This window comes from Myxocyprinus asiaticus, chromosome 1 (genome assembly GCF_019703515.2).
Source record: "Myxocyprinus asiaticus isolate MX2 ecotype Aquarium Trade chromosome 1, UBuf_Myxa_2, whole genome shotgun sequence".
Lineage (NCBI taxonomy): Eukaryota > Metazoa > Chordata > Actinopteri > Cypriniformes > Catostomidae > Myxocyprinus > Myxocyprinus asiaticus.
The window spans coordinates 43,708,787-43,723,413 of NC_059344.1; the positions used below are offsets into that span (position 1 = coordinate 43,708,787).

Here is a 14,627-nt window from a genome sequence, read left to right on the forward strand (position 1 = left end):
CTCAAACTTAAAGCCAGTTCTCTGCAGAAAATGGTAGAGGCACTTCCTCGATGTCTGTGTGAGGTAAAGTACATATTCTTGCGTATACCATAACGCAATGCTAGTTATCATTGAATGTGGGTCGCTGCTACTACTAACAATCTTTTACTTTGCTTGGTATGTGCATAGCTCTGGAAATAAAACTCTGACAGCCTTTTCCATCATAAGCTCTGTAATAGACCCACTACACTGAGGTCCAATTATGCTGTGCTTTGTGTGTGAGTCAGTGTGTGTGTGTGTGTGTGTGTGTGTGTGTGTGTGTGTGTGTGTATATATATATATATATAGGCAGGGAGACAAAGGGAATCATGCCTTATTAATTTTTCAGTGAATCAGTAAATTCATCTCCCAAGAGAGGCCACTCATGTTTGCTAGAATTGGGTTTAATGAGAGCTGTGAGCATACGAGCTCCCATTCTGAGGAATACAAACCTTGTGTGCATGGCCTCGACAGTGCTAAACACAGCAGAGCAGCTTATTTTTCTACAATATCATGGCAACGGCAAAGCCCTTCATTTTGTAGGCAGCTGATCATCAGTGACAGCAGATCAAATAACTTTCGCTTTCTCATGGTTTATCATCACTTGCCCTTATTGAAATATGATGCCATCACAAATTGGATTGAGTGTAAAATAGTCAATCACAGTCACAAACTGTTTCCATAGCATTAGGGTGACTAGATTTTTTAAGTTTCAAACCAGGACACATGGGTCAGGATGGATGGATGGATGGATGTCATATTACATATATAATATTGATATGACTTGCCGGTGATTGAGACTTCAATTCAACATCTAATTTTAGTGCATGTACTATATAAAAAGTGCAGTGTGTCTGTCTTAGCTGTCTAAATGTGAACTGCAATGTCCGATTTACCTTTGTTGAAACACACAACCATTTACAGAATTGGAAAAAATAACATTGACAGTGACAGCAAAACAACTTGTTACATTTTCAAGTGTCGTGCAATGAAATGGATCTGTTTTTTTCGAATTGCAACTGAAAACACATTTTCATTTCGGCATTTCTAACTTGTGCTGGCTGACAGGACAAAAGAGGGCAACAACGAGCTGCAAGCCCATGAAGTATTCGTAATGGCACCCAGATACATTGAAAGCTGATTTGCTGAAAGACTAGACTGAAGTATTGTCAAATCAACATGCAATAGCAAAGAAACAGATATCCTTCATTGCAAATGATACCAGATATAGCTAGATGGACCTTGAGGATATTTTAATGCAAAGAAAAAAAATCAGTGAGCCTAACAGCTGAAACTGGGACATACTTCAATTTTTTAGAGAATTGTCAGGACACATCTCATGAAACTGTAACTGTCCCGGATAAACCGGGACATCTGGTCACCCTACATAGCATAGACTTTCTTTCAGTTCTCAGATGAATACTTAAACGCTCCATGTTAGAAAATGTCAGAAATTTCAATCCAGTAGATAACGACATAGATATTTAAATTAAACAGAAGTCAATTATGTTTCAGTCTGTTTCTAATGCAAGATATGGTATGGCTTTTTAGAAGACTAGGAATATAGTCTTTGTGTTTTTTGTCCTTTTGGAGCTTGACAGTCAGTCTGGGTCACCCGTTTCTTTCATTGTATGGAAAAGATCTGCCTGGACATTCTACAAAACATCTCTTTTTATGTTCCATACAGGACATTTATGTTCATACAGGTTTCGAAATGGGGGAATTAATCCTTTAAAAGGCTAACATTGTGAAGGATATTGCTACTTTGTGTGGAAAACACAATCAGTGAGTCAATAAGAATGACATACTGTTAGACTCCAGTTGACATGCGGCACTTTGGTGTGCAGGTTCAGACTGAAGATGAGGAGCAAGACGCCTGTAACGACGAAGGCACTGCAGCTGACAAACTCAAAGAGGTAGATGCCGGCACAGGGCGAGCACGACATTATGGTCTCGATGCAGATGAAAGAGATGAGAGCCAGCACCTGCAGCAGAGAGACAAATAAACAAAGCAACAGATAATCAGATCAAGCATTGATCCCAGCGGTAGACAACATGCTTTGTTTTATAAAGCGAAAATTCAAAGGTAGATCTAAAGACAATGCCTGATGTTTGCATAAAAGGTAGACGAACTCATAGAGTCTGATTAAAGATAACAATATACAATATGCTCCTTTATAAAGAGCAGTCAAAAAACCACAAGTTTCAAAAGTAGCTGGGTTTCCATCCAACTATTTTTATGCATATTTGAAATTGCGCATAAGAAATCCTGAACGGTAATGCTTGATATGCGAATAAACTTTCTAAATCTGCATAAAATTTAATGCGCTAGGAGGACATGGATTTGCTAGAGTTTCGCATAAGTTAAAATTCATATTAAGGTGATGGTAACAGTTTATTCACAAAACGATGATGTGTTTTGACCATTCGTGAGTGTGTTATGAGCGTGCGACAGCTTGATGTGACTGGCCCAATGAAAGATAAGACCTTGGCACACAATTCTTTGAATATAGCCCTTGTCATTTGGCAGTGTTTAACCCACAGCTGGTTGATAAAGTTGGTCCTCACAATCTGCCAGAACAGTTTTAAGAGCGGGTGCTCCCAGGTATGCGGAAACTGGTTGCAAGTGGGTATCGCAGCCATTTCAGCCCCATTATATCAAATATTAAGAATTTTTAGAAATTCGCTTAAAATATGCTAAACATTTCTATGGAAACCCAGCTAGTGTATTTAAAGGTTTAAATGACTCTACATTTAGGAGGTTTTGTAATGCATTTTCCTTATGGTCATAACAGAGCCTTGTGGAGTATGTTGAACCCTGTTGAAGTCGCAGAGGGTTCACCAATGTTTTCCCGCCACCTTCATCTGTAGACCACAGCATGGGAAGAATTTTGAGGTTAACGTGCTATTTAGGTGTAATGCCGCCTTGACTCTCCAGCACAAAACCTCAGACAGATTACAGGTTGGCAAACAGGGGAGACAGAACCACTGCCACGAAACATTCCAACATCCAGACGGGGGCCATTTCCAGCTGGCCCAGAGCGGATGCTGTCATACAGCAGACACTAAATAAAGTGTTCAGCACATCTAGGAATGAAAGCACAATCAGGAAACCTCCATCTGAAATTAATGATTTCTGTGATGATAAAAACTGGAAGTAGGCTTGCTAATGGAATGACAGTGATAGTCTGCCAACAAATTCATCAAGATGGTGAATTATATAAGCAAAACAAGAGTTCATTGGTGGATCTCTCTATCATTCCCATTGGTTACTGAGTTTTTAGTCCCCCTCTTCCCATAGCAGCATCCTACCATGTCAGGAGACACTGGACATGCTCAATTAAATTGCCTAGTCCCCATATAGAGAAATGTCCCAAGTACACTTGATATGGACTTGTGGTCTCAAGGCCTTCACCATATGCATGCATGTCTGTGATGTAAACAAGACCACTGGGTGTCCGTGATGTAAACAAGACCATTGGGTGTTCCATTTGTTATTTATGGTTCAAAAGGGTGCTCAAGCATGCCCCCTAGGTGGCTCCAATGTGCCCTTTAGTGAAGCCTGAATTGGATTGGACTTTGCAGCAGTCTTTAACTGCACAGTCCATGCCCCTCTATGTCACCAAAGGGTGGACTCAGAGGAGGACTGCAAAGGCTGAGGGGACCATTTGTGACAGGGCCAAACTGTCTGAACAATATTACTGCATTAAAAGTTATTGTTGATTTTGGACATTCACACTAACTTGACACACTATGCTATTCCTAGATGTGGGTTGGCGCTGTTTTGGCAGCACGAGGGGGGACCTTCACAATATTAGGCAGATGGTTTTAATGTTATGGCTGATCGGTGTGTACGTATATATATATATATAACATACATACATACATACACTCGCGGCCAAAAGTTTGGAATAATGTACAGATTTTGCTCTTATGGAAAGAAATTGGTAATTTTATTCCCCAAAGTGGCATGCAACTGATCACAATGTATAGTCAGGACATTAATAATGTGAAAACTTACTATTACAATTTGAAAAAACTACTTCAAAAATTCTCATCAAAAAATCCTCCACGTGCAGCAATGACAGCTTTGCAGATCCTTGGCATTCTAGCTGTCATTTTGTCCAGATACTCAGGTGACATTTCACCCCACGCTTCCTGTAGCATTTGCCATAGATGTGGCTGTCTTGTCGGGCACTTCTCACTCACCTTACAGTCTAGCTGATCCCACAAATGCTCAATGGGGTTAAGATCCATAACACTCTTTTCCAATTATCTGTTGTCCAATGTCTTTGCCCACTCTAACCCTTTCTTTTTGTTTTTCTTTCCAAAAGTGGCTTTTTCTTTGCAATTATTCCAATAAGGCCTGCACCCCCGAGTCTTCTCTTTACTGTTGTACATGAAACTGGTGTTGAGCGGGTAGAATTCAATGAAGCTGTCAGCTGAGGACATGTGAGGCGTCTATTTCTCAAACTAGAGACTCCGATGTACTTATCCTCTTGTTTAGTTGTAAATCTGGTCTTCCACATCTCTTTCTGTCCTTGTTAGAGCCAGTTGTCCTTTGTCTTTGAAGACTGTGGTTTACATCTTAGTATGAAATCCTCAGTTTTTTGGCAATTTCAAACATTGAATAGCCTTCATTCCTCAAAACAATGATTGACTGACGAGTTTCTAGAGAAAGCTGTTTCTTTTTTGCCATTTTTGACCTAATATTGACCTTAAGACATGCCAGTCTATTGCATACTGTGGCAACTCAAAAACAAACACAAAGACAATGTTAAGCTTCATTTAACGAACCAAATAGCTTTCAACTGTGTTTGATATAATAAGTGATTTTCTAGTACCAAATTAGCAATTTAGCATGATTACTCAAGGATAAGGTGTTGGAGTGATGGTGCTGTTTTTTACATCAGTAATGTCCTGACTATACTCTGTGATCAGTTGAATGCCACTTTGGTGAATTAAAGTACCAATTTCCTTCCGAAACAGCAAAATCTGTACATTATTCCAAACTTTTGGCCGCCAGAGTAAGTCAGGATGATGTCTTTGGCTGCAGCATTGCATCTCGTTGTTGTTCCAGTGTCTCGCAAATTATATAGGCTGTTATAACATAGTCTGTAACAAAAAGTAAAAAACAATGGCATAATCAAAATATAATGCCTCATATTTTGTCATTATGTGAACACTCGCTGGCCAACTCGATGAAAGAATATTCAGAAAGCACCTCTCTCTGCTCTTCCTTCAGGTTACCTTAATTATCTAAATAGGCACCACCGTTTATTTCATTGTGGCTGGCGAAACCGTCTATTTTCAAACCGTGGTTGGCTTGACAGGAGACGCAATAACTACTTAATTTTTAAGAGTTTAATAGTTAAGTTGAAAATAGTTTAGAAGACCCTGCATTCTGTTCCATTCAGCTGAGCTCCATCTAGCTGTTTGAAAGGAAGAACTCACCTGGTGTGTGTGTGTGCACTTTTACAGAGTGTTAAGCACCATCTCTACCCCGGAGAGAAAGTCACGGTGCGCTGTGTTGGAGTTTGTTGCTGTGATGATTCAGATGGTACTGCCAAACATCAAGTCCCCATAGCACTAGATTGCTTCTAAAATGTATTTACACTTCAATTTAACTTTCACAGGTTGTACATCAGATACATTTCATCTGCAAGCTAAACAGGCTTTATTAGTAAGGGGTTGGCCTCATGTAGCCTAAGCTTGTTACCCTACTGATAATTTCTTTCTTACTAAAACACACAAAGCCATCTTTATCTAATCTGGTTTATTTGCATTAACCGCATTAGAGAAATGTGGAGCAAAGATAAATGACAGCTCATGTCATCTTGCTTCCTGTCACAGTTCCAGCAAAGCCACTATCACTTCAGTTTACTGTGATCCCCTCCTAATATCATAAAGAAGAACAAAGACATGTATTTGGAGATGAGGTCACTGATCTTAATAATCACAGCACAGCCCATGGTCCACAAGCAGCAGGTGTCAGCTGCAAAGACAACCCATGCTGGGTGAGATTTTAAGTAGAGATTAAAATCTCTACTTAAAATCCCCCCCCACAACTGAGACATTAGGCAATCAGCAAGGTCCTTGTTGTAATGGCCACATGGAGTCAAATCTCCAGTTTGTACAGACGCCATCTGTTGTGCCCAGAAAATTTATTGAGGAGGGCTTGGTCTGACAGCTCGCATTGTGTTCCAAGCACTCCTCCTTGAACGGAAATGAGCCTTCCAGCTCCCATCCAACAGTCTTTTCCTCGCCTGAAGGGAATTGCGCTGGTTTCTTACGCAAAATTAAAACCACTATTCCAAAGCTCCTTAACCTTGAAGATGTTTGGAGACAAGCACTCTCCACATTACATTAGTTTTGCGAGAGTGGCTGGAGAGAATGCATTTACAGATGTACATGTGTGAAAAGCATCTGGTAAGTCCATCAAGCTCCCTACATTGCAGAGAGAGTTCTTCCAATAACATTTAACTTTCCTATATAAAATATATCCTGAAAAACTCTATCCTTCAAGGTAAACTGACACATTTATGTTGCATCCATAATATTACACTTAACTAACATGTCTGAATCAGAAAACTATAAGCTGGCATCACCAAAATCTTGTGGCAAATGCTACGTTCATGTTGTGTCAGAATTACTGTAATTACGAGGTGGCAACTCTGAGATTCTACTTTGAGCTGTTCCGTTATTTACGGAAGAACATTTATAAGGCTAAAACGGCTTTGTTATTGATAACAGCAAAATATTTATCACTACATTAATTCAACTCTATACATGTTCTTGCAAAATGCAATTACTAGTTCTACAAAGACATGAATGTTTTTACAAGTCGGAATCTCGGAATTATAGTAATTCTGACATGACGTGAATGCACCATAAAGCCCCATTCAAAACATGACATTAAGTCGCTAGTGGGCGTTCCTTCAGCTGTCGCTCTGACATTAATGGTGGACTGCACAACTGGCCATAGCTTTAGAAAATCTGATCTCAGATGAGATTTACTGCCGGTAAAACTAAGATATTGTTCTAATTTGACAAGGAATCTGTTCTCTTGCTTCTAAAAGTAAACATTCTGCATGTGTTTTATATAACCTGCAGCAGTGCTCGTTGCATCATATCATTAACAAGATGATCAAAATATGAATCAAACTCACACAGAATGCCGACAATATCCAACACGGTTTTCCACCCATCAATGTTTAATTATATCCATGCATTAGTTTACAGACAAATGATACAGAACAGTAAATCCCTAACAATATTATAACTTCTCTGTCTTGTCTGCACTCGACACCAGTATGTCACAGGAGACAGATGACGTAACCTCCACCAAAGTCTTTTTAGCAAGTCAGTTCACTTTATCTAAAAGGTGACTGGCTCTTTTACCTGTAAGACGGGACTTCCTTTCTACATCCGTTGACCACTGGGCATTCCAATTTCTTCCATTCATTTTAATAGAAGTGATCCATCTCTGATACTGTAAGTAGTCTCTGCCTCCACTGCCTTTTCTCCCATAGGTAGTCACTCCTGAATGTCGCTCATAATTTGCATAAATTTAAACTTAATTTTGCTACGTTTATTCCTCTCATTCATCCTGGAACGGCGTTTTCTCCACTGAAAATGGAGCGTTCCGAAAACACTCACCATAACCACATACTTTGGAAAATGATGACGTTAGGAAATTGAAAACTCAAACAAGTTTTCAACTCAAAACAGATTAGTTTGGATGAGGCCTTAATTTCTCAGAACTTGCACAGGACAACAGCTTTTGCCCTTCAGGGAAGAAATTATAGGGTCTTCTAGTCAAACTGGTTAAGCAAAGGAAGCTGTATAAAAACACAGAAACATAAGGGTGCAGCGATGGTATTTGTGTAGCTCCTAACAAAAGACATTTCAAGGTGTTCAGTTTAATGGAAAAAACTATGAATGTAAACTTTTGCAAATGATCTGATTAAAATACACTTTTGTGTATGTCTCAACCTCACATTCATTATTACCCTAGTAATTTCACCAGACAGACCACAACAGAAGGTTTAATGGAAAACCCAAATGGAATGACTACGATTGAAGAAGGTGAACGGATCCAGTCTAATAGATCATTTTTTTTACAAACGTTAGAATGGGATGATCATTTTATATGAACGGTTTAGCCATGAAAACGGCATCTGTATGTGGACAACATTATCTTCACAAGGATTAAACAGTCAAAAGGACTCCTCCTTATTCCACAGGGGCCTTAGGTAAATCATTGGTTAATGTAGTGGTTCCCAAACCTTTCCTGGAGGCCCCCCAACACTACACATTTTGGATATCTCCCTAATCAAACACACCAGATTCAACTCATCAGCTTGTTAGTGGAGACTCTAACCTGAATTGGGTGTGTCAGAAAAGGGAGATATACAAAACGTGCAGTGTTGGGGGGCCTCCAGGAACAGGGTTGGGAACCACTGGGCTAATGCATGGAGAAACAGCCATGGTTGAATATCCTTGGCAAGCTGACAGCAGGAAACATGCAGCCATGTGAAAAGTCCTGTGCTACAGATCAGTTTGCTCTCTTTTCCTTAAAAATAATTCCAATTACCACTCAACTTTGTTAACAGGACACAATGGGGACATATCCAGTACACAGGGCACTGAGGATACACCACCAAAATGTGGTAATGTGAGACAACAGAGGACCTATAAAAGGAACTAAAATCTAACCAGCTAGATTCAGCCATTTCAGGCATTTATTATACAGTTAATATATTACATATCTGTTAAACTTTGATGAGGTACAGAATGACTTATCACAAGATTTTGAGCAGCAGCTCTAAACATCCCAAGAGATATCACTGGAACGTTGCAATTTAAAAGCAATGTGGAAACTTTCTGTATCATATCCTGTGTAGTTTTTTTCAATCTTATATTTTACTCACTAACTTGCCCATTTGAAAATTGCTGAAATACTAAACGGTCCACACCAACTCTCTTCCCATGTCTACCCAAGCAAAGAAAGAGCTCATAGTTCATGCAAGGTTTGACCTTCAGTAGGCACTATGAGAAGTAAACATTTCAGGTTTGTGATAAAACAAACTATAGAGGTCCATTCTTAACCTATCATTTCTGTCTCTGATAACCCTGTGGAAGACTTTGACTTTTTAGCTGATATGTGACCAGCTGCAGTCTTTCTCAAAACAGTCAAAACTGATATTAAGGTTGACAAACAGCCCATTAATATTTCCCTGCCAGCAAATTGACTCCCTATGAAAATGCAGTGACTGGCTTCACATAAGACACTACAGTGTTATCTTCATAAAGACAAAACTGTTGCATGTAATTGTGTCTATTATCTTAGCTATTGTGTGTGCTTTCATGCATCATCACAAAATGAATCGGATTAAAATGAGGCTGTGCAGTCATTTGTCTCAAGAAGCACATGAAGACATAAAAACCTAAATAACTCATTAAGCAATCTTTGAGCAGACATGCTGTCTTCTGTAGTTGGCACACAGGCTGTTTTCTTTGGCACTGTGCTCAAGCCCTTGTTTTACCTAATGACTTCCTTTAGTTTCACTCATTTTTCCCCATTGTGCATGCAGTTTCTTAACAGTGCATCACCATCAGGTCTCAGTCTGAGATGCTTTTCTTTTGCTGAGCAAGCAGACACCTCTTAAATGAGTTTCTGTGTTCTGTTTGACCATAGTGACTCCACAGGTTTTAGGGTTTTGCTGATATTACATCATGAAGACATAAAAGTGCAATCAGACCATCTTCTGAAAGTTAATTCAGCCAGACTTCAGGCAGTATTTCCTCAGTCAATGATGCATTCCAGACATTTTGACGCCTACATCGGCACATACCCAACAGGAAATATTTGGATTTCAAATACAAAAAAAAAAAAAAAAAAAAAGGAAATCTGCCCTACGCACACTGATCCAATTTAATATTAAAGAAAAAACTGAGAAATAAAGAACAGACTCACATTGCTAACTTCACATATGACTGCTGCCAATTTGCTTTACAGTATGGATACTGTAAACCTTTCTTGGGTCAAAAAATGAGTTTGCCCTACTCACACTTCTGCAATTTATCAGAGAAAAGAATATAAAACAAGGTGAATATATAAATGAATCAAAGAAAGAAAGGTACACTTTGTATGATATATACATATATATGTACTGTAATATACAGTATATACAGTATATATATATATATATATATATATATATATATATATATATATATATATATATATATACACACACACACAGGGTTGGGAGGGTTACTTTTGAAATGTATTCTACTACAAATTACAGAATACATGCTGTAAAATGTAATTTGTAACATATTTCGTTAGATTACTCAAGGTCAGTAACATATTCTAAATACTTTGGATTACTTCTGCAGCACTGGTAGATTTTTTCAATTGTTTTGACAATAAAACTCTGCCAGTACAGTAAGACAAAATACACATGTTAAAAATACATTCTCTGAAAAACCTAAATATCTTATGCAGTGTTGTTTCTAAAACAAGATTAATCAAACTGATCTTGTTTTAAGGATTTTTAGATATTTTTACAGGAAAACAATACAAAAATTGTTATCAAGAATATGATTTTTGCCCTAATATCAAAGGTCTTACTAGAAAAAAAAAGAATTTTCTTGATAAAAATATGATCGTGCCTGGTAACATGCATGTAAAATGGCTAGAAATAGCATTTTAGTTGAGCGTAAAGCTGACAATTTACACAAGGTTTATTTCTATTTTTTCTGCTCCAAACTTACTTCAAACTTACTTCTCTGTCTGCTCGTATGACTGTAACACATCATTAGAAAGTGTTTCACTGCTGCTCAAATGCACTTTGGATCACATCATTTATATGTATAAATGTTTTCCATCTGAAAGGACTAAATATTAAATGAAACAAATGACAATAAAATGCAAAGTAATCTCTTCAGTAATCAAAATACTCTTTGAATGTAACTGTATTCTAATTACCAATGATTTAAACTGTAATTGTAGTGGAATACAGTTACTTATATTTTGTATTTTAAATACGTAATCCCGTTACATGTATTCCGTTACTCCCTAACCCTGTGTGTATATATATATATATATATATATATATATATATATATATATATATATATATATATATATATATATATAAATAAATTAATGATGATACTGATGGACTGATCTGTAAACCTTTCTTTCGTCATGAGTTTGCCCTACACTAATCATCGAAGGTGAATATCTCAATGAAATATGTAGAAACAGCATGAACAGCATGAAAGAAAGAAAGATTATAAAAACAGTACTTTTTTAAATAAATGATAACCCTGTTGATGAAGACATCTGCTGTCCTGCTCAGACTGTCACCTTGCTAAATTCAGACATGACTACAGCAAATTTGCTTTACTACAGTATAGATACTGTAATCATTTATTGTGTAATAACTAGTAGTGTATTCTAGGGCATACGCAGGCATACGCCGTATGCCCACCTATCTTCCTTAGGATTTTGTGTATGTTCACCTAAAATAAGTGACAATACGTATGGCCGCCAGAACAACGACCAGGCTTTTGACCTAGAACTTTTGCAATCTACTAACGCAGTGCCGCAGCACCATTGAGTGAATTGTTTTTTTGTTTTTTTTTAAGTGTACAAAGATTCTCTCTAAATGCGCACATAGCTGTGGGAGGCAGGAGAGCACCTGATGGCACAGGCAAGGCAGACAGTCTGGTCAGAGCCATAGCCTAGTCATGACATGTAGTATTGATGCATTGCGGGTGACCTGAGTTCGAGTCCCAGCTTGTGAGATCTTATCCTATTCCCATTCTTCTCCTTCTCATTTCCTGTCACCTCTCTAATTTCCCTATCCCATTAAAGCCAAAAGACCATAAAAATAATCTAAAAAGAAAGACAGTCTGACTAAACTGATCCACCAATCAGAATGTTCATTTCAGATGCAATTGGATATTTGCTAACCAGTCATACTTTCCATTTTAATCAGGGTCGGGACATTTCCAGCATCTAATGCTGATGCAAAAGCATCCCTGGAGTAATCATAACTAGCGTTGTAAATGTATTTCCCTGCTAAATGTAAATACATATATATACCAATCAGCCACAACATTAAAACCACCTGCCTAAATATTGTGTAGGTCCCCCTCATGCTGCCAAAACAGCGCCAACCCGCATCTGCTATTCTTCTCACCACAATTGTACAGAGTGGATATCCGAGTTACCATAGACTTTGTCAGTTCAAACCAGTCTGGCCATTCTCTGTTGACCTCTCTCATCAACAAGGCATTTCCGTCCACAGAACTGCCGTTCACTTAATGTTTTTTGTTTTTGGCATCATTCGGAGTAAATTCTAGAGACTGTTGTGTGCGAAAATCCTAGGAGATCAGCAGTTACAGAAACACTCAAACCAGCCCATCTAGCACCAACAATCATGCCACGGTCCAAATCACTGAGATCACATTTTTCCCCATTCTGATGGTTGATGTGAACATTAACAGAAGCTCCTGACCCGTATCTGAATGATTTTATGCACTGCACTGCTGCCACACAATTGGCTTATTAGATAATCGCATTGATGATTGCTGGTGCTAGATGGGCTGGTCTGAGTATTTCTGTAACTTCTGGGGGTGGGGTCCACACCTCTTCAGACACAGGAAAGGAGAAACACTGTGACGATTTGAACTTACCACTTCGATAACTTTTAAAATACCGAATTGAGATCTGACATAGTCCGGGTCACACCTGACACCTCTGAAGACGTTTCTGGAGTGCACGGGCTCGGTGGTCGGCTGATACGGACTGTTAGCCCCTGAAATCATCGAAGTGTTCGAGGCCTCGCCATCAAAGCCCTCTGTCTCCTCGTTATTCCTCATGCTGAACTCCCAACACTTTTATCCTCACGTCCCGCCCCGATATGAGAGCAGATTTCGGGGGGTAAAATGAGCAGCGATCTGCTGGTTTTCTAGCCAGGTAGAAAACGACACTCGTCACAACGATTCAACAACGAACAACCCTCGTTACAAAACGATCAGCATTAACACAGCAATGAACACAAGTCGTGTGTAAGACCTACAGATCCCGAGTCCAAAGACAATTCAGACTATATCCTCCTCTCCGTGATCTCAAATCCCATTCCTCCCTTTGTGCTGTACTCGTATATGAACAGAGCTGAACGAGCCCGAATGATCATGCTTTTTCTCAAGGCATTGTCCATATTTCACCGTTTCAGGACGGGGATGCAGAATGTTATGTTGCAGAGTTGCGAGTCTCCGCCCTCCAAACTACATTCCTCTGAGGAAAGAGGGTTTGACAGAAAGTCTTGTCGACTGATGTCAGAGAAACAAAGGCACAAAATCAAATAAAGACCTCATAAAAGTGAAGCCTGATGTTCTTATCCTCTCTAGTGGAAGTGAAGAAGATATGTTTCATCAAATGCGAGACGACACACAGCAGTTTAGTGCGTGGGCGCGTTTCAAACTCTAGCGAGCTGCCTACATAGACAGCAATTCGTGTCGTCAGCTGACTGGGAAGGCGCCTATGAAGCCCCAAAATGCGGTCGGTGCAGGAAACTCGCTACGCTTTGAAACACTTTTTTTTTTTTTTTTGCTGTGTGTGTCGCAGGTTTGGCAGTGACGAACTACACAGGTGTGAGCAGCTTTGTTGAGGTCGATGGGTTTCTAACTGAATTTAACTGACAAGACCTTGACTATAGAAAGATTGTATTGAAACATTATCTTTGAAACTGTCTAGGTTTTCATTAACCAGTTTGAGGTTGCATACAGCTCTATTCTCATTCGAAATTTGTATTTTTTCCTTCTATGATCTGTTACTAATAAATTAATAAAAACATATAATTTTAAAGCTTAGTTTAACTCTAGGTTAGTTTAAGTCTTTAGTGACCCAGGACCTCATTCCACCCCCTGTACATCTTCAGTTTAATTTTTGAAGTTTTAACCCAAACCACTTAGTGTTTCTCAACCTTTCTGTTATGAATAGTGTAAAACAATTGAAATAATCTAAAACTGCAATATATATATATATATATATATATATATATATATATATATATATATATATATATATATAATAATTGCTAGTATACTAAGTGTATAGGGTCATTAGAGACCCTGTGTATTGTCACTTTTTTGCGCTTCAATATAACATATTTTTATGATTGTCATATCTGTATTCATCATACAAATTTATTATCATAGGATATCTATTTCTTAATTTATTACAAGACAAATGAGTACTATCTGTGCAACAATGGTGAATTATCAGTATCCCATATGTGTGTACACATATTATACATGTTATTTGTTATTAAAAAGGTGCTGCTAATATTTCAGTAATTGGCTTGATTTACATTTGATATTGCTATTTAATGAAGAAACAACATGGAATTAAACTATAGCAAGTGTAACACATGAGATTTGGCTACTGTCATTTGGGAGTACTTCTGAAATTATGTTGAGCGTCTATTTAGACTCAAAAAGTGCCTGAGAAAATATATGTGTACAGTAGCATGTTTGCTTATGTGTTATGTGTAGCTATTTTTGTTTGACAGCTAGTTGCGTCTTAT

The 14,627-nt window shown here is 38.3% G+C and overlaps 1 protein-coding gene across 1 annotated transcript in view; it reads right to left on the minus strand.

Annotated features, from left to right (window-relative positions):
* LOC127446253 (CKLF-like MARVEL transmembrane domain-containing protein 4) overlaps positions 1–13,903 on the minus strand; it is a 35,112-nt gene extending 21,209 nt beyond the window's left edge. The window contains exons 1-2 of the mRNA XM_051707017.1: positions 12,733–13,903; positions 1,827–2,003 (exon numbers count right to left, since the gene is read on the minus strand). Coding sequence (XP_051562977.1) covers positions 1,827–2,003; positions 12,733–12,918 — 363 coding nt within the window. The 5' untranslated portion in view covers positions 12,919–13,903. The remainder of the gene's footprint in view (positions 1–1,826; positions 2,004–12,732) is intronic.
* Positions 13,904–14,627: the final 724 nt, after the last annotated feature.